Source organism: Phyllostomus hastatus, unplaced genomic scaffold, assembly GCF_019186645.2.
Source record: "Phyllostomus hastatus isolate PE091 unplaced genomic scaffold, TTU_PhHast_1.1 phas_scaffold_55, whole genome shotgun sequence".
NCBI classification, from domain to species: Eukaryota; Metazoa; Chordata; class Mammalia; order Chiroptera; family Phyllostomidae; genus Phyllostomus; species Phyllostomus hastatus.
Window position 1 is genome coordinate 7767271 of NW_025334035.1, and position 21388 is coordinate 7788658.

The window sequence follows — 21388 nt, forward strand, 5'->3', positions numbered from 1 at the left end:
TAACAGTAATATTAGATAAGCTTCTTATTTTCTCTTTTGGCCTAAAATCATGTAGTGCTAGGTCCCTAAACAAAAGTATTTTGTTCCTCCTTGTTCTTGTTTTGGGGTTGTCCTTCCTTTTTTTTTTTTCTTCTGTGTGCTGCAATTATGAGAGTATTGCTTTTACCTTAGGGTTGCTCAGATACCTTAGTGTACTCAGAGTATCACAATAAAGCACTAAGACCATGCCTGAGGAGGAGTAGAGTGAAAGGGAGAGGCTTCAGAAATAACTTTGATTTTTGTATTCTAAATCAAATGATCAGTTTATAGTAGTCTTTTTATTAAATTAGTTAGCTTTTTTGCTTCAGTTAGAGTGCATTTGATCACAGGTAACAGAAAATTCTGACAACTGGCTTAAACTTCAAGGAAATTCATTATCTGCTGTAATAAAGTCCAAAGTTAAGATGGCTCCTGGTACAATGTGATTAGAGTTCAACCTCTCTTCTTTAGGCTCTGTCCTTAATAGTGTGTCAGCTCCATCCTCAGGGTAGTAACAAGGAAAGCTGGTCTCTAGTGTCACGTCTAGACATGACAACTTCTTGAAGAAGCTCTCTTCCTGTGCAGCTGTCAGGAGCAGGCAAATCTTCTTCACATGTTTCTGTTTCTTTTGTCATTGATCAGAATTTTCTCACACCCTAACCTAAAACTAGTTCCTGCCCAGGAGCCTGACACTACCCTGGTAAGCTTAGACCAGTCAGGACTCAGTTTTTGAAGGTGCAGATAGAGTTACACAGTGTATTTACTTTTACCTTTACTTTTTGTTCATTGAGCCATAGTAGTGACAACACAATGGATAGAAATTAAGATAGAGATAGGGAATTGGTGAGCAAAGGGGAAGAACTGGCCAGGTAGCTGATTAGCAGACACTGGCAGTGAGTTGATTGTCAGTGAGGAAAAGGTGATAACCTAGGGGCTATTTTGGCAAGACTGTGTAAAAGCTCTAGATTTGGAAGGGATTTGGCTTTCTCAAATTTGCAGGGAAGCATAAACACTCTGGGTGTGATAAAAATGAATCTGCTTTCTCAAGGGTGACTCTTAAGAAAGGGTAGGTTGGGAGAAACTTGGTGAAGCCATCTCAAATCAGAAAAGTCTCTCAAGTGTAAATAATTAAGTGGATGCATTTATTGAGTATACATAATCTTCAGGCAGTGTATTAGGTAATTTAATTTTTTTTTTTATTTCATGGATGGGGAAATTGTGTTTGCTACTGAAAGTTCACAGGCCATGTTAAGAATTTCACATTGTGAATTTTAGATCCAGATTTTGAGCCTTTGCTTCTCTGATCCCAAAGCCTGTGGTATTCTGGATGTACTGGATTGGATACTTTCCTAAGTTAGTTAAATCTCTACTTTAACTAAATTGTGGGTTTATAATTCATATACTTTGTATTCAGTTATATACTCTTTGACACATATTGTAAAGTAGCTTAGTATACTATACCTGTACAGTTTAAATTCATTCTTTGTATTTTGACTGTTAAGTAATGAATTTGAAACAACTAAATAAATATGTCTCTTGATGGAAACAAAGACATTATAGAATGCCTAAATTTATTGTGTAGCATTTTTTGATATTGAGTTTTTAAGCATCTGTCTTCAGAGAAATTTCGTATTTCTCACCTTTTTATATATCTGAATTTTAAGGACTTGATCACTTATTGTCCAAGGTTTTTCAGTATTTTTACTTAAAGTACTTTAGAATGTAGCTCATTCGATTGATTACTTCTACACTGAATGACATCTTGTTCTTTCAGATATCAAACCTTCCAATATCCTTCTGGACAGAAGTGGAAACATTAAACTCTGTGACTTTGGCATCAGCGGACAGCTTGTGGACTCCATTGCCAAGACAAGAGATGCTGGGTGCAGGCCATACATGGCAGTAAGTGCAAAGTCCAAGCCTTCTTGCTTGACAGTCGTTGCGCAGAGGGCCCATGCCCTTTGGTGTTGTACTGCTAAGGGCTCTGTCATGGGTCACGCAGTTTTACCATGCCAGACTCATCCTCTTCCCTAAGGACCAAATGCAGGTTCTAGCTTCTCCATTAAACTTTGCAAAATTATCCAAGTGAGCTCCTGTTTTATTATCTTACTCTGTTCCTCTTATTTGGTACTTAGCCTTTGTGGTCTTCTCTAATTACTGGTTTTGTTTTTTTTTTCACCATATTCAGCTGTACTAATCAACCAGATGGTTAGTTCTTAGAAGGCTTCTTTGTGTTTTGTTAGCTCTGTATGTTATCTTGGATATAGTAGAGACCATTGTAGTAGATATGTTGAAAATGTGTCCTAGGCCATTAAGTGGTCCTATTCCCAGTTACAGGAGAACAGGAGGAGCCGGATTTGTGGTGGAGCTCAGTATATATTAGAGTCTGAGGCTATGTTTTGAATATTGTTGGTCCCTTCTTTAGAGGTGGACGAAGCAAACTAACAAACACTAGGGTAGACATCTTATATTTGCCAGCATGGAGCCTCTTTCCGTTCAGGAGGTAAGGCTACACTATCCTACACATATCATACTCATCTTACCCCAGTGCATTTGCACAGACTGTACCTGTAGCCTGGATTTTGATCTACATCTAACTGGAAATTGTGTCCGTATTTTAAACATTTCCTTACGTGGTGGTGTCTTTCTTAATGTGTCTGTGGTTCTTTGCGGAGCAGCAGACTACTCCCCAGAGTGGTGGTACACACAGGTTTTGTGTCATTTATTGAAGCATCCCTATCAGGAGTGTCTGTTTCAGTCTTTGAAGATTTTTTAAACTAAAAGTTATCTTAGTGCTGAGTAAAGTTTTTCTCTCCTTTTATTTGTTAGTTTTCTTTCTTGATTTATGTATTTTCAAATCCAGCACTATAAGCAACAGAAAAGTAAGAAAAATCATAAACTACATATTATAGCTTTTATGTCTTATTTGTGGATGGGCAGACTTAGTGCTACCCACAAATTTACATTTATTTTATGAGCTTGAATACATTTTATTTTCAGTGTTATTTAAAAGTAAATTTTATACTGACCATTCTTTCACTTTTCACTTATGTCTCAACTTATAAATAGTGTAAGGCACAGTATTACATGTATACTTTGTACATACATGTTCTGTTGCCTGTACTCTGGTCTTGTTTTTGAAAAACATTACATTTGAAAATTTTTCATTATTAACAATATTTTAGAATTATTGCTTTCAATGCCCTGTTTGTACTAACACCTTATCATGTCACTTTTTTCACAAGTGAAAATGTCAGAGGGTGTGTGTGTGTGTGTGTGTGTGTGTGTGTGTGTGTGTGTATTAATACACACAGAAAAGATCTTCATTTGTAGTTTGGACTTTGTGGGTGGTGACTGGGTAGGAAGGTTCTTGGGAAGATTTGGATGATTGTGCATTAAATCATAATAACTAGGAAGAAATGGAACAACCAGTTCAAAAGCAAGAGATTAAAAACAAATTAAACATGGACTATTTGAGAATTCATGTAATTTACACACTTAGTAACTATGCCTAAGAATTAAGTATAAACTGTTGATCTGTGCAAGTACTTTTAGGGCTTGTGTCAGTACTATGGTTATCTACGTGTTTTTCTGTGTAACATTGGCTAAGAATTATATTTGATTTATGTGAATTTTAAAAATACAATCATAGCCCTGATAGGGCTGGATGCATTTAGGTAACTTTTAAGAAAGAAGTAGACTTTCAGTTTTTGTGTAGCAGTAAGGCTCAGAGGCCGGGTAGGTGCACGGCTTTTCTTCTCCTGCTGACCCATTGCAGCCCTGGAGTCAGCAGTCTCAAAACCAACTGCCACTAACCTTTCCTGGACCAAATGAAATGCTTCTCTCCATTCCAGTCTTCTGAGGCCTATATAAATGGACAAGAATACAATCCACATTCATTTTACAAGCTGCTAAAAGTGACTTGACTTTCCTTTAATATGTCTTGTCAGAAGATATCAGCAGCAATGTATCTTGTCTTTTTAAGGTTTATCATTTGTCTATATAGGAATTGTGATTTCTTGGATTATATTTAACATCAGAAGTATATAAAGTGTAGAGCTTAAATTTCAGTTTTTTCCATGAGCCAGTTGTAAATGTTTTCCCACCTTCCTGCTTCCTCATCTGGGGGTGTGTATGCATGTGTGTATTTATATACACATATGTATTTGTATACATATACATGTACTTATACATTTAGGTGTGTATATATATATAAACAAGGTCTGTTTGAAAAAGTCTAGCCATTGTTAATATAAAGAGAATGGTTTGTGTGACATCAATGTAATCTGGCAGCCAAGGAGAGTGGACTGGAATGCACAAGTGTGAACAATGACAACTTCACTGTATTTGTCAGTGGGGGAGTACACACTGTTGAGTGAGCGTGTATACTATGTGACCATCACATTTAAAATGACTGAGTGAATAGAGCAACAAATCTGCATGAAAGTTTGCATTAAGCTCAAACATTCCTCTGTGGAAGATATTCAGATGATTCAGAAGGCTACAGCTATGGGAAACTGGTGATTGGCAGCTTCATCATGACAACGCACCCACTCGTACATCATGTCTCGTGCAGTTTTCTGGTGAAACTTCAAATCACCCAGGTGACTTAGCCCCACCTACAACCCATATTTGACACCCTGAGACTTCTGGCTTTTCCCAAAACTAAAATTACTTTTGAAAGGGAAGAAATTTCAGACTGTCAGTGAGATTCAGGAAAATATGATGGGCAACTGATGGTGATTGGGGGAACTATGTGAGGTCCCAAGGTGCCTACTTTGAAGGTCTCCTTCAAAAGTGTTATTGTCCTATGACCAGTGTTTCTTGTATCTTCTTCAATAAATGCTCTTTTTCATAGGCATCTGAATACTATCTGGAGAGACCTTGTATTTTTGGCAACAGAGAATATACTGCACTGAGTAACTTTTTCCATTCTTTCTCTGTTGGTATTTTTGTATCTAAAATGAGTCCTTTGTAGACAGCATATAGTAGGATTATGGTTCCTTATTTATTCTCTTAATCTTTACCTTTTGATTAGAGACTTTAATCCATTTACATTTAAAATAATTACTGATAAGGTATGACTTCTGTCTTTCATTTTCTGTGTATCTTATACCTGTTTTTGTACTTGTTTTCTGCTGCCTTTTTTTAAATTTGATTTTGATTTTTTTGTTGCATGTCTTATTTTTTTTCTTATTCTTCTTCTGTATATGTTTTAGATATTTTCTTAATGGTTACCATGTTCGTTACATTAGGTGTCCTAAATGTATAAGTTTTCTTTGAGTTATACCTACTTAGCTTTAAAAGTATACAAAAACTCTGCCAGTATACCATTCTACCTCCTATGTTATTGTCACTAATCTCTGTAAATGTTGTTTGCCTAATCATGTAGATTCATAATTAATTATTTTATCCATTTATCTTTTAAATCATATAAGAAGCAAAAAGAGGGGTTACAAACCAAAAATATAATCATAATGGCTTATATATTTACATATATAATTACCTTTACTAGAAGTCTATTTCCCATTATGATTCAGAATTTCTGTCTAGTGTCTTTTCATACTGTCTTTTGTTTATCTGTGAATGTCTTAACAGACTTTCAGTTTTGAAGGACAGTTTTTTTGGATTAGGGAATTCTTAGATGACAGTTTTTTTCTTTCAACACTTTAAATATGTCATTGCATTCCCTTCTGGCATCCATGGTTTCTGATGAGAAGTTAGCTGTTATTCTTGAAGATCCCTAATATGTGAGAAATCACTGCTTTCCTGTTGTTTTCAAGATTATCTCAGTCTTCAACAGTTCAGTTATAATGAGCATTGATGGGAATCTCTTTGTTTATTCCACTTGGCATTTGTTAAGCTTCTTGGACACATAGATTTGTGCTTTTTATCAAATTTGCACAGATTTTGACCACTATTTCTTCAAGTGTTTATTCTGCCCTATTATTTCTTCTCCTTCTTGGACTACTATAAGTATATTGGTACACTTAATGGTGTCCCACAAGTCTTTGAGTCTCTTCATTTTTTTTCATACTTTTTTCCTTGTGCTCCTCAGACTGGATAATTTCAGTTCACCTGTTTTCAAGTTTGCTGATTCTTCTGTCTGCTCAAGTATGCTATTCAAGCTCTCTAATGAATTTTTTATTTCAGTTACTATATGTTTTAGGAGCAGTCTTTCTGTTTGATTCCTTTTTAAAATGTCTCTTTATTGATACACTGTTTGTTGAGACCATGTTTACCTGGTGTCTTTGAACTCTTTGTCATGGTTTCCTTTGCTTTTTGATCATATTTAAGACAGTTGATGTAATGTTTGTCCAGTAAGTTCATGTCAGTGCTTCCTTGGGTACAGTTTCTGTTCCATTTCTCCAGTGGGGGGGGGGGGTCATACTTCCCAGTTTATTTGCATGCTTTGTAATTTATTGGTTAAATATGGGACATTTTGAATATTGTAATGTGAGGACACTGGACTCATATTTCCCCCCCTCCTCATTGTTTGTTTTGTCCCTTGCAGGATAAAGCTGTTTCTTTAGTGATTTTTCCAAAGTTTTAAATAAGTCTGTATATTAAATCATGTGTGATCTCTGATATGTCTGTTCTTATATTCAGCTATGTCTTGCCAGATTTTTGAGGGGTGAGGTGAAGGGGCAAAAGCAATCCAAAAAGGAAAAAAAATCCACAAAGAAAACAAAGGGGAAAAAACTCAAAACAACCGTTCCAGTTTGTGTAGATTAGCTTTGTGTTGGGACACTTCTTCAGTGCTTTGCCAGGTCATTTACAAATTTTCCTTAATTTTCAGTTCCTACTTGCCCTAAAGCTATATAGATCAGCAAAAGGTTAAAGTTTCTGGTCCTCTCGGGTCTTTTGTGTTTTGCCCAAGGTGTATACATGGCTTTCTACATTCCTCAGTATATATAGGTGATTTTTGAATGGCTTAGTTATCCAAAGAAACTCTACCCTTCAATTTTTCTCCTAGGCTTTTGATGCTCTAATTTATGCCTCAGTCCCAATCTCTTGCACCAGGCATCTGCAGGTCATTCATTTGCCTTAAATTGTTTTCAAGGAATGTCTATTCCTTCTGTCTTGAGTGAGGCCCAATGTAGGTAAAACAAAGGCAAACACCTTGCAACTGTCTTTCATATAGCCCCCCCAGACAGGTTAGAACAGATAAACATAATTCTTGATGAATAAGGTCTGCTCTGTGTCCTCTTCCCTCTGGACCAGGGACCAGGAGCCTACACTGAATGCCAGCTGTCATCTTGAAGGCTACCACTGAGCTGGGGCAAGGTCAAGTAGAAGTGCTGCAAAGGTTTCCTACTATTTTTAAGTTGCCTTTTTCTTGATTTAGTGTTTGCTTGGTTGTTGTAAAGCTTGACTTTTTCCCCCAGAATTCTGATGAAGTTGATTCTGACAATTTTTGCTTTACTTTTCAATATTTCTCTGGAAGAATATTCCCTGGGAGCTACCTACTCTGCCATTTTTGCCGATGTAGCTCTGTTTATCATTTTTCTGGAGCCAAATAAGTTTGGGGATCATCACATGCTATTTTATAGATACATAGTGTATATTAGCATACAAATGAAAAGTAATGAGAAACACCTCAGTAAAGAAAAATCTTTTGTGAATCTAGTGCATCCCAAATATTTGCCAGTGTAGCCCACTTTGTCTTGTGGCATGCCTGCTAATAACTAGGAGAGTGTCTAGTCTATGGAAAACAATTTATTGAACAGTGTTATAAATGATGTAGCTGTCAATGTTAGGCTTTTCTACTGGAAAAAATAATGTTTTTTCTAGAGTGGTCAGGCAGGATTTTAACCATAATTGTTTTTATAGCTTTGCTAATTAATTAAATTCCAGTTCTGGACTGGCTTAAAAATTCAGGGCTTAAAACCATGAGATGCCACCTCATATTCACTAGGGAGGCTAGAATCAACAAGTCAGATAATCAGCAGTGTTGCTGAAGGTGTGGAGAAATTTGAATTATCATACACTGCTGGTAGAAACATGACATGATTCAACCACTTTAAAGAGACTGGTAGTTCCTCAAACATGTTTACATAGAGGTACAGTAAGAATTGGTAATAGGATTCCCAGGTATATACCCAAGAGAAGTAAAAACGTATGTTCACGCAAAAACTTGTGCATGAAGGTGTATGGCACATAACTATAAACATAAGTGAATGTTTAATAGCCAGAAGGTAGAAAAGACCCAAATGTCCATCAGTGGATGAATGCAAAAAAACAAAACAAAACAAGGTGGTATATATGTAGAATGGAATATTAGTCTTGAAATGGATAAGGCACTGATTCATGGTACAAAAAGGGTAAAATGGAAGAAGCCAGATACAAGAGACCACATACCATATGATTCCATTTATTTGAAAGTGCAAAGTAAGGGTCCCTGTAGCAACAGAAAGTAGGTTAAGTGCTTATTTAGACCTGGTGGTGGGGCAGTTGCAGTAGAATAGGGTGGTGATGTCCAAAGGGTGTGGGGTGGAGAATGTTCTAAAATAGACTCTGGTCATGGTTGCATGTATGGTATGTGGACTGCATCTCAGGAGAGCTGAGGCTCTGAAGGCCACCATTTTCTGTGGTTTAGTACTGAGACTGCTGAAGGTATGAAGACAGTCCCTGAGAATTGTGACTTCACAAAAATCAAGTTTAGTAAGCAACTATTGCCAACACTGCTGTCATCTTTGGAAGTGTACATTTCCACTTGAGTGACCAGTACTTATTTCTTCAGCAGTTTGAATTGCCCATTTTTGAATGTTAGAATATAACTGCCCCACATAATTCTGGGTATGAATTCATGATGGTTTTATTCTAAAAAGAGCTTTTTACTACCTCAAGATTTTTAATATTTGTTGCCTAGTAAAGCATATTGGAATATTCAAGTAAAGATTCTGGGTCTGATATTCTTCTCCCTTGTATACTCATATATATGCACGTTCCCAAGTGAGACTCATGTGCCACTTTTTCTGTTTGTATCCATAACTTTGAGGCATATAATTTATGTAAACCCCTGTGGCAGGATATTTTCACTTCCTGGGGACTTTGAAATCCCATTTCATTATTCCTAATTTTTAAAAATAAAATAACTATGTTTGAAGAATTCTATTGGTAATAGCTTTATAAATATGTTTTTATTGTAAGATTATGTGTCTGTTAAATATATAAACAATAAAACACAGAATAGTAAAATGGAGAATCAGTAACCCACAACTCACTTATAAAGGGAAGAAAAATTTTTTGTGAGTATATATTCTGTTACATTTTTATGTAAATGTAATCATATTGCACATACGTTTTTAATCTGCTTATAGGCATTTTTTTCTAGGTTGATGCATTTTCATATATAATGAATTTGGCCATTAAAAATGAACTAATTTTCTATTTTTGCCTGCTTAAGTTTTTCTAGTGCTTTGTTATACTAAAAATGGCTGTAAACATTTTAAAACTGTATCTTCATACAACTCTTTTATATCTTTTCTTGGATATAAAAGATTCATGCATCTCATGACCTTTGGGAACATTAAAGACTGTGTTTTCTAAATAGGTGTCAGTCTGTGTCGTTATAGTTTTATCTTTGTCAAGTTGAGGGGCCAGAATGGAAATTCTTTTTAATTACATGGGTTTTGTCATATATTTTTAAATTATGTTAAAGTTGGACACTTTTGCATTTTATGCATTAACCTTTGCCCATTTTTATTAGAATGCTAATCTTTTATATTGATTAAAATATAAGGAGAATTATGTTACATAGTTTTCTCAGAAGTTGTCATTTCTCTTAAATTATGGCTCAATTACAGAAAAGAAAATTTTAATGTGGTAGAGCTTATCAATTGTTAACTTTGAGGTTTGTAACTGTTGTCATATCTTGAGAGACTTTTGTCATGCCAAGACTAGAAATGGTTGCAGAATTTTATTTTAGTGCTTATGTTTAGGCTTTTGTTTTTTACATTTTAATTTTTAATCCTACTGTAACCAATATTAGTATATTATCAAAGGAAAGAGTATAACTTTTCCCCACAAATGTTTTATCAGCTAAAATTTTATTTTTAATTTTCTCCATTCAAAATCCACTGTGTAGAATTAGTACCTATACGAAATGCTTGGATTTTACACTGTTCCTTGACTTTGTTATATTATTATTATGATGATGTATTTTTCATGTGAATATTATTAGCATTATTTTTAAAAACTCAACAGGAGTTTTATTGACATTTCATTAGACATAAATTAATTTGATTATTGATGTTTTTAATATTGAGTTTTCCCAATGAAGAATATATTACTTCTTTTCATTCACTCAAGTTGTCTTAGTATTTCTTGATGACTTTTCCTTCTTATAGGCTGTACACATTTCTTAATAATTTTTTCAAATTTATTGTCAACTGTAAATACTACTCTGTACCTGCTGTCTTTGCCTTTTCTCCTTTCATTCTTTTAAAACCCATTCTGATGAGTTCTTTTACCCTCATTGCTCATTTTAAGCTCCTTTTGTCAGAGTGAACATTATGTCTCATGTTGCCAAAGCCAGTGGTCAGTTCTGAGTCATAATTTTCCTTAGGCTACCTGTAATGTTTGAAAGACTCCATGCTTGAAGCACATTTGTCACTTGGTTTCCATGACATTACATTCTTTTGGCTACCCTACTGGTTCTCTGGATCCTCATTTTGCTGATCCTTTTATTGGTATACCCCAGGTCTAAGTAATCAATCTCTTTTTTTAACTGCCCAAATTCCTTCAATGAATTCATCTAGTCTTAAGGACTAATTCTCTCTTTTGTTCACTGAGGTCTAGTGCCTGTTACTTAGTAGATACTCAGGAAAATGATAACTGCTGATGATTTCTTTCCTGCGCATACCTCATTTGTAAACTCCAACGTCAGGCATATAATTTCCTATTTTCTGTCTCTTCTTAGATTCCATAGAAGTTGCAAATATATGTCCAGCACAGAACTTTTGATTGCCTCTTACCCCTCTGCTCCCTACATTCTGTGAGCTGCCTCTGCCTCCCCAGTTTCTGTTTCAGTGAATACCAATTCACTCTTTCCATTTGCTCAGGACTCAAACTTTGCAGTTTTATTTCTTTTTACTTTCTGCTTTACTTTCAAGGTATACCTAGAACTCACCCTCTTTTTAAAACCACCATTGCTCATTGGTCCATCCACTGGCATTTCTCACCTGCCTTCTCTTCTGTGGTCTCTGGAATGGTCAACCCGCTTGCACCTTTGTTCCACCAGTTTCTTCTCAACACAGCAGCCAGAGTCATGTTTTCAAAGCCTTGTCACATCATACCACCCCTCTTCGTGTAGCTCAGTGGGCCTGAGAACATCTCTGTGGTCTGGCCTCAGCTGTTTGAGATTCCCCCCTTGTTTGAGCACCTCCAGCCACTACACCAGACCCCTCGATGTTCAAGATAGGGAGGCTCTTCCTGCCTCAGGGTCTTTCCTTTCTCCCTTGAACTCTCTCCCCTGGGAGTATTTTTACTGTGCCAGTCTTTCACTTTCCTTAGGTCTCTGAGCAGATGTCATCTTTAGATAATCCTTGCTGGACCACCCCATCTAAAACAAATAGCACCCTCATTAACTCTTATCTCTTTAGCTCTATTTTGCTTCATAACCCTTATCACCACCTGACTGTTTACTGCCTCCTAATTAGATTGGGAACCCTTTGAGACCAGCCTTTATTGAGTTCACTGCTGAATTCTTCTTGGGTGCTAAGACAGTTTTTTGTTGCTGTTTTGGGTGGGATATATTTTCCTGACTAGTAAATGTTGATATATAGGAAAACTATTTATATTGACATGTTTATTTTATAACCAGCCAAATTACTGATTTACTTTTTAAAATAGGTTTCAGATGGTACTTAAGGTACCGTTCTGCAAATAATTTTTGCCTTGGCTTGCCTTCCTCATATTGATTGATCTCTCTTATATATATTGTTGTATATTATATATTTCCTTGCTCATATTTACTTTGGTTACTTTGCTTAGAACTTCTATATTGATGACAATGTTGACAATAGGTTTCTTGTGTTATTTCTGACTTGAAAACAAATGCCTTTTTCTGGTTTACTGAGTCAGTGTGTACATTTGTGTGTGAGAATATGTGTGTATGAGAAGGAGGGTGAGAATGAATCAGGAATAGCTACTCAATTTTACGAAATGCCTTTTGGGCAGCATTCAGTATGTGGTGAAATGTTTATTTCCGTGTAGCTGTTGTATAGGGAGTGCTAGTGATGTATTTTCTGTGGTCGGACCAGTCTGGCATGCCAAAAACAAGCTCCACATGGCTCATGGTTTGTTTATATGTTTCATATATTTTTATATTTGGTATGTTAATATTTAAGATTTCTGCATAAAAAATGTTTAAGCAAGATTGGTTTATAATTTACATTGTAAAAGTTTTAAGCAATTGAATTGGGAAATTTTTAATTTTTCTTTATTCATACAGTGAAAAGTTATTGCTCATTTAGTAAGCAAAAACATATCTTTGACCTCTTTGAGTTCAAAAAAATTACTAAGACTTCAGAACGCTTTTGGTAACATAGTTTTTTTTCTGTCCTTTGAGGTTGAAATCCATTTTGGCCAGTAATCTTTGGTGAAAGATAGGTAATTCTTTGAAAACAATGTAGTTTTACTGTTTCCTTAGCATCTGTGTGTATGTATGTCCTTGCACACATGTGCATATGTATACATGTACATATTTTCATTTTCTTAGTTTTATGTGTGAGATGTAAGAGCTGTTTACTGGACTTTTTTATACCCAAAGGTATGATAGTTTTAAACTTTATTCACAGTTTCTTTAACATGCCTCCGTTCAAAGGGTAGAGACCTAGTACAACCTTGAATGTGGACTGAACTTAGTGACTGACTTCTAATGAAGAGCATGTGGCTGAAGTGACCGTGTGTCCTTCCTGAGAGTAGGTCATAAACAAGCATTGTGTGGCTTCTTTCTTGCCTTTTTTTTTTTCTTGGATTGCTGTCATTGGGGGAAGCCAGCTGGCATGTTGTGGAGACATGCCAGGCAACTTTACGAAGAGACCCGTGGTGCATGTGGTTGGTGACAAATTCTTCAGCCATGGTAGAGCCTTCAGCCCTAGCTGACATCTTGATTGCAGCCTCATGAAAGACCCTCAGTCAGAACCCTCCACTGAAAATGCTCTCTGAGTCCTGACTCACAGAAACTGTGAGGAAAAACCTTTGTAGTTTCAAGCTATTAAGTTTGGGGTAATTTTTAACATAATATTGCTAAGTAATAAAAAGTATTTCGTTGATTCTTGTTAATCTTTTGGCTTATTATTTCCTTTCAAATAATGTTAACCTGTGCTTACTGTCTTTTGGCATATATTAAGATTCTTTTTAGCCCTGCTGGTGTAGCTCAGTGGATTGAGTGCAGTCTGCAAACCAAAGGGTTGTTAGTTTGATTCCCAGTCAGGGCACATGCCTGGGTTGCAGGCCAGATCCCCAGTGTGGGCCACGTGAGAGGCAACCACACACTGATGTTTCTCTCCTTCTCTTTCTCCCTCCCTTCCCCTTTCTCTAAAAATAAATAAATAAAATCTTTTAAAAAGTCCAATTCTTTAAAAAAAGATTCTTTTTAGCAAGATAAATGGTCAATTAAAAAATTAAACACCGAGAAAGTGTTCTGTATTTTTAATTAGATTCATTCAGTGCTGTTTTATTTCTTTAAAAAATTGAGATGGATTTACTCAAAATTTAACAGTGTGATTGTCAGTTTTGCCTTATTCATTGGTTTTTATCTTATGTTTTAATACAAAGTAACATGTATTTATTGTAAATTATACATTTTGGGTAAAAAGGTATTTTATCTGTGCTTTTTGCTATTTTTAATTAAGGTTTCATATCCTATTCTCTAAGTTGGTTATTTTCCTGTTACACATTTAAAAAGCTTTTTGTTTTTCATACCTATAGGATACAGGGTCTTTACTCATTCCTTGATTTTGTGGATCTTAAATCTTCTCTCAAAGAATAATTTTCAAAATGGTAAAAATATTACACATAAAAATAAAGAATGAACATTTGTCAAAAATATATATACTTAGCTCATTAATGAGAAAACTGGACAGACAAGATGTTGAAACTGGCTCTAAGAACCTTAGGGTGATTCAGTATTTATGGTCAGTGAAGAAAGAATATAGCACTGCTGATTATCTCCAGGTTAGTAAAGCAATAACTTTTGGGGCTATTGGGCAAAAATCATTTGCATCCCTACTGGACAAAAACCTGCAAGTTATCATATAACTTAAGTGTCTGGGTACTTGTGAATAATAAATATTAAATAATTCTGGGTAGACTTGTTATTGCTACCAGTGAACTAGATTTCTTCAAGGTCATAACTAGAGGTGAATCATGGATCTACATGCTTCAGTATGACATTGAAAAGAAGTGGAGTCCTTTTTTTTCTGACTTATTTCCAGGAGTTATGTAAGTTTCCTAACACACATATGATGTCTGTTTGGAAAAAGTCCAGCCATTGTTAATATAACGAGAATAGTTTGTGGAACATCAATGTAACTTGGCAGCCAAGGAGAGTGGATTGGAATACACATGTGTGAACAATGATGGCTTCACTGTATTAGTCAGTGGGGGTGGGAGACCCCACTGAGTGAGCATGTGTACTGTGTGCCTGTTGCATTCAAAATGACTGAATAAATAGAGCAATCAGTCTGCATCAAATTTTGTGTTAAGTTTGAACATTCATCCGTGGAAACTATCCTGATGATTCAGAAGGCTTTCTGGGACAATGTAATGAGTGCAGTGCAAATGAAAGTGTGGCACAAATGTTTCAAAGATGGCCAGGAATCTGTTGAAAGTGATCCACATTCTGAAAGGCCTGTAACAAGCAGAACACCTGAGAATGTTGAACATGTACAGGCTGCAATTAACAAAGATCGGTGACTGACAGTGTGAGAACTAGAAACTGATCTGGGGATTCTGAAGACTACCGTGTCTGAGATTTTGACGCAGGATCCTGTCATGAAATGTGTCATGGCAAAATTTGTTCTGTGACTTCTGCTACCAGAGCAGAAGGAACATCATGCTGCAATTACTAATGGCTTGATTCAAACTGCTCCCAATGAAATGGTTTCCTGAAGAAGGTCATAACCAGAAATGAATCATGGGTCTATGGCTATAATCCTGAAAGGAAGGCTGGTTGTCCCAGTGGAAGTCATGTGGTTCTCCATACCCAAGTAAAGCATGGCAAAGTCACAGCAAGATCAAGACCATGCAACTGTATTTTTTGATTGGGAATATGTTGTCCATCATGAGTATGCCTCTCCAGGCCTAACCATTAATAACGAGTACCACCTTCATGTTCTTCGATGGTTGAGAGATGCAATATGATGAAAATAGTGGCAGCTGTGGGCAACTGGTGATTGGCAGCTTCATCATGACAACATGTCCATTTATGCATCATGTCTTGTGCAGAGATTTTTGGTAAAATATCAAATCACCCAGGTGACCCAGTCCCTCTACAGCCCAATTTGGGTGCCCTGCAACTTCTGGCTTTTTCCAAAACTAAAATCACCTTTGAAAGGGAAAAGATTTTAGATCATTGATGAGATTCAGGAAAATACAATGGGGTAGCTGATGGCAATTCCAACAAAAGATTTTGCAGAGTGTCTTGAACAGTGGAAGAGAAACTGGGAGAACTGTGTGAGGTCCCAAGGTGCCTACTTTGAAGGGGATTGAGGCATCATTGTCCTATGTACAATGTTGCTTCTATCTTCTTCAGTAAATGTCTCTTTCATAGTACATGGCTGGATACTTTCTGGACATACCTGGTATGCTAGAAATTCCAACTCTTAGTGCCATAAACAACTACAGTTTCAGAATGACATTACCACCATAATCCATTTTAAGCATACAGTTTGAATTTTGACAAATGTACTTGCTCATGTAATCACCTCTTCTATCTAGATATAAAACATGTCTATCACTCAAAAAAGATCGTTGATTTTATTTACTGCCACTGTCAATTTGATTTGCTTTTCCTAGAGTTTCATATAAATGTACATAGTCTTGCATGTGTTAGTTCATTCTTTTTGTTGCTGAGAAGTTTTGCATTGTATTGATAGACCATAGTTTATTAATCCATTCACTTGTGGATATTTTGATGCAACTGTGTTTTTTGGTACCTGCTCTGTTTCTCCATTTATTAAGTCTTTTTGCTGTCAGCAATGTTTTATAGTTTCAGTGTGGAACTATTGCACCTTTTAAATTTATTCCTAAGAAATTCATGTGTTTTGATGCTACTATTATAGATGGAACTAAAAATATATTTTTTACTACTTTGATATCATAGATAAATGCAGCTGACTTTCATATTTTGCATTGTGTCCTGTTGCCTTTCTGGCCCCACCATTCACTTTAGTAGGGCTCTTTCTCTGTAGACAGCTGTAGAAATTCAAATGTCTATGAATAAAGGCAGTGTTTTGTGTTTCTTTGCCTTTCTTTGCTATTTAGCACCTCCAGTAATGCTGAATATATCAATTAGGAAGTGCTTTGTCCCAATATGTTTATTAGGAAGGACAGTGTTCAATATTTCACCACCAAGTATCATGTTAGCTTTAGGTTATTTTTGGATGTCCTTTATGGAATGAAATTTCCTTTGCTTCTTAGTGTACTAAGAGTTGTTATTATTACTGAGTTTTGTCAGAGGCCAATCCTACATCTGTTGAGATGATAATATAATTTTCTCCATTATCCTGTAAATGTGATACCTTACAATGATTTTAAAATATCGAGCCAGTTTTGTATTCCTGAGATAAACTCAACTTTTATGATATATTACCTCTTCATGTGTTGCTGGATTAGGTTTGTTCATATTTTGTTAACAATTTTTATTTGTATTTATGAGGGATTATTGTGCTATAATATCTTTATTAGGTTTTCATAAATGATTATATTGGCCTCATGAAACAAGTTGAGAGGTGTACCCTACTTCTCTATTTTGTGGGAGGAAAAATTGTGTAAGACTAGTGTTATTTTCTCCCTTGCGTGTTTGAAGGAGTTCACCAGTGAACCTATCTGGGTCTGGACTTTTCTTCATGAGAATATTTTATTAATAAATTCTTTGGAAAAATAGTTTTAAGGCTTCTCAGATTTATTATTTTGGGTGGGTTTTCATGTTGGAAGAATATATCCATTTCATTTATTTCTGTAAGGTCAGTAGTCACCCCCTCTTTCATTCTGATTTTAATAACCTGAGTCTTCTTTACTATTGGTCAGTGTAGCTGAAGGTTTGTCGATTTTTGTGATTTTTCTAAAGAATCAACTTTTGGTTTTGTTGATTTTTCTCTGTGGTTTCTTCCTTCTCAATTTCACATATTTCCATTCTAGTTTTTATTACATCTTCCTTCTAGTTGCTTTGGGTTTAATTTGTTATTTTTCTAATTCCTTAAAAATGTAAAGTTAGATGATTAATTTTCAATCATCTTCTCTTGTAATAAATACATTTAGTGCTTATGTTTCCCTTGAGCACTACTTTTGGGGCATTCCACAAGTTTTGATCAATTATTCCTTTTTATTTTGTTCAAAATATTTTTTACATTTTCTTAGACTTCTGTGTTCCATGTGTTATTTAGAAATATGTTGTTTAGTCTCTAAATATTTGGAGATTCCCCAGGTATCTTTCTGTTATTTATTTTTCATTTACTTTGTAGACTGAGGATATGCTTTGCATTATTTCAGTTTTTAAAAATAAGGTGTGTTTTATGGCACAGAACTTGGTCTGTATTTGTGAGAATGTATATTCTGTTGCTGTTTCTCTCTTGGTCAACTATCTGGGATTTTTATGTAATATGCACCTTATCAGATAAATAAATGTATTTGTAATTAAAAACAAAGTAAATAGCTTACAATGAAAATTTATGCAGCCATTGTACTCAGGTTCAAAACAAAATACATAGGTCTTCAAACTAGTTGTTGCCGACAGGCCACGAATAGAATGCCGTGAGCTCCTGTGCTCCTCTAGACGAGTCTTTCCACAGCAGTTACTCTCAGTCTCAGTTCAGGACCCACTGTCTGCTCTGCCACTGATGCCGGCTCTCTTTTCTCTTCATCCCTGACACTTCTGTAGACAAGGGTCTCCCATTTCAAGGACATGTGAAGATGCTCCCTTCACAGAAATTACTAAAAATAATTTTAGTTATTTAAACGATGGGATGATATATTACTATGTTGGTAATGTTTCATTTATTAACAATGACTACTAGATATATACAATGATAGATTTAGCTTTATGATGGAGAATGGATAAAATAATTATAATAAATTTGCTCATACTTGCTTTTATGTCTCCAATATGTTGCAGTATGGCTTTATTCATGAAACAGAGAAGAGTTAGTCTTTTTTTTTTCTTCCTATGAACCACTACTTGCTACTAAACTGACTCTGCAATTTATTTTTCACATTTTTCCAGTTTTCTTCCTATCTTTCCCTTGTTCCCAGCTTCAGGTTTGTAAATGCTTGTGAGTAATTAGGCAGGAAATTAGTAGAGTTGCTTTGTATTCCCTTTATGGAGGAAGCCATTGATGATTTTTTCCCCTGTTGATTGTTTGTAATGTTGACTTTCCTTACTGCTGATCTGACCTCAGACATGGATTCCCCTAAGGAGCATGCTGGTGTTTTGGCTACTGCCCAGCTATTGCTCCCATTCTCCTCTCTGGTGGTTTGAATAGTTAATGACCATGACTTCTCTTTGTGTTCCAGCCTGAAAGAATAGACCCAAGTGCATCACGACAAGGATATGATGTCCGCTCTGATGTCTGGAGCTTGGGGATCACATTGGTATGTATATGTTGACTCAGCTTTGTCACAGTAGTGTAATAAATTTGGAAGTGAAAGAAAATTTAGTCAGTTTTCCACCCCTCATAAAGAACTGCCTCTTATCTCTTCTAGTCTTTGATTTTATTTACCTGTTTTCTTTTTTTCCCACTCATGGCTGTAATCAGAGGGACTACATCTTCTAGTTGTTGGGAAAAAATGATGTTTTATATCTTATACATCAAACCATAATTGGTTATTTCCCTCAAGGTTTGATGAAGTGCCTCAGGCTCTGTAATGTCATCACTCTGGGTCCCTTGGTCACACATACTCAGTAGGATCCAGCAGTCACCCTGAGAGCAAGAATGGAGGGCAGTTCCTGTGCAGGCAGTGCCATAGCAAAGGCTAAGAGGCCCCTCACCTCTAGTCAAGGGGAGTGTGGCCTGTAGACCCGTGCGCAGTGTGTGTCGGGTCTGCCCATTTGTCTATGTGAAGGTAACGCTACTCGAGTCTTCTGTTCAGTGAATGGGAAAGTCACAAACAACTGTGCTGAAAGTAATTCAGTGGAGAAACAGACACTGCCTAGGTGACCATTCTAAATGAAAGTTCTACCTTAGGACCACATGGAGAAAGAATAGTAAGAAATCTACCATAATTCACAACTGATGAAGCACAATTAAATAAACTCTTCTTTCTCACCTGTGGACTATATTGAAATTTTGGTTCTATTTAAAAAGTATCTTTATTTGCTTATTTCCTTAATACCAAATTTTGTTTTGAAGTTTTAGATTTATTTTCTTGTGCTTGCTGTTTTACTAGGCTTGATGGCATTTTTCTGAGTTGGACAGCTTCTATAGCTGTAACTATATTGGGTGTGAGTTTTCCATCTCTAGATGGGGCTGCATTAGTTCTCCTTGTTAGTTATTCTCTGTGAGTCATGTTGCCAGTCCGATGAAGTCTCTGCATGGAGACTTGAAGGCTAATAGCTCACCTCTGCAGAAGACCCCTTCTAGTTTCTCTCGTGAGCAAGTATGGGAGACACCTCCTGGAGTCTTTTCCATGAGGAAGCCACCTGAGTAATGGAGGAGGAATCCCTTCTTTTTCAGTCAGAAAAGAGCATGAAGCTTGGATATCTTTAGGTCTGGTGACTGGCCCCAAAAACTGCAAGAAGACTTGTAGCTTTTAGCTGAGGCAACTATTTGCATATAAAACATTAAAAGATTCAGAAATATTTATCTTTGTCCAAAACAGTTATGTTTAAAAAGCAAGTATTTACTTCATTATTAAAAACAAATTTTCTATGAAAGGTTTAAACAGAAAAAAATTTTAGCAAGTTTTTATAGTACATTTGGCTAAATTTTTTTAAAGCAAGTTACTCATAATTATAATTACTTCATAATTTATTTTTTATATGGATAGCCTTATAAAATTATGAAATGTGTGAGATTAATTTCTAGGGTCCTAAATCCTTCACTTTATTCCTTTTTTTCTTAAAACCTGTCCTCAGAGATGAATCTAATGAAGTTATTCCTGATGCTGTGAAGAATCAATAAGGTTTACTTCTTCTCAAGCATTTGCATTTTCATTAAAAAGAAACCTCAGGCAAAGCAAGGGATTTCTGCATATGTGTGCATGAATGCCCAATCTCTTACCCGTGCATATGTAATTTGAGACAGGAATGAGCTGAGGGAGTCATTTTGGAGAGAAGCACCCCTTCCATACCATCTTTTTAGCATTCCTTCTGTTTTATAAAATTAGTATTTGGCTTATTGACAAGAATCAGCCCTGAGCTGGAGAAACTCTGAAACTGTTTTCTCAGATGGTGCTCCCTGTTGTATGCCATCTTCCTCTCTAATAAGTTTAGAGTCTCATATATTATGGCACCGAACACCTGTCAGTGCACAGAAAATGGCATTCATTTAGGCCATGATGTAGATTTAGATACAGTTCTTGAAAAAAGCACATTTGTACGTTTTCATTATGTTCAGGACAGTGGGAGAAAGATGAGAATACATTTCACAAATATTTTTGACCCATTACATGTTGGGACATACATCTGTAACATTTCTCAGGTCTGGGTGGGTATGATTTAGAGATACTGTCTTGAACATCATTATTGGGCTTCACGGTGAAGGATGTACCTCTGACTTGGTTTCTTCAGTAATAGTTATATCTGGCTGTGGTTGAAATTGTAGTAACTTCAGAGTGGCTGCAGAATCGGATATACACATTGTTTCCTTTGAGCTCATTGGGCGGTTTGTATGTTGAATGTTCTTTTACCTTAAAAATGCATTTGACCACTGTTCTGGACGTGGCCTTCCACTGAGATGACTACAAATTGTGCAGACATTGTACTAAAATAGTTCTAAATCGAGCCTTCCAGAATCCTACATGCAAAGGAGTCAGAACCAGACACTGCTCTGGAGCGTGCATTGTGGGGCTGTCTGGGCTCAAGTTTCGTGTTTCCTTTTAGTCCAGTTCATGAATTTGGTTGATAAGAATTCTTTATATTATCTCGATTCTAATTTCACTTCCATTTAGTCTTAATAATTCTGAAGGTTCCAACTTAACCTTA

General features: G+C 36.0%; 1 protein-coding gene across 2 annotated transcripts in view; it reads left to right on the top strand.

Annotated features, from left to right (window-relative positions):
- The window catches only part of MAP2K4 (mitogen-activated protein kinase kinase 4), a 113210-nt gene that overhangs the window by 85189 nt on the left and 6633 nt on the right, over positions 1 to 21388 (top strand). For both annotated transcript variants that reach the window (XM_045824491.1, XM_045824492.1), the window contains 2 exons: positions 1793 to 1920; positions 18760 to 18837. In XM_045824491.1, the coding sequence (XP_045680447.1) occupies positions 1793 to 1920; positions 18760 to 18837 (206 nt within the window). The remainder of the gene's footprint in view (positions 1 to 1792; positions 1921 to 18759; positions 18838 to 21388) is intronic.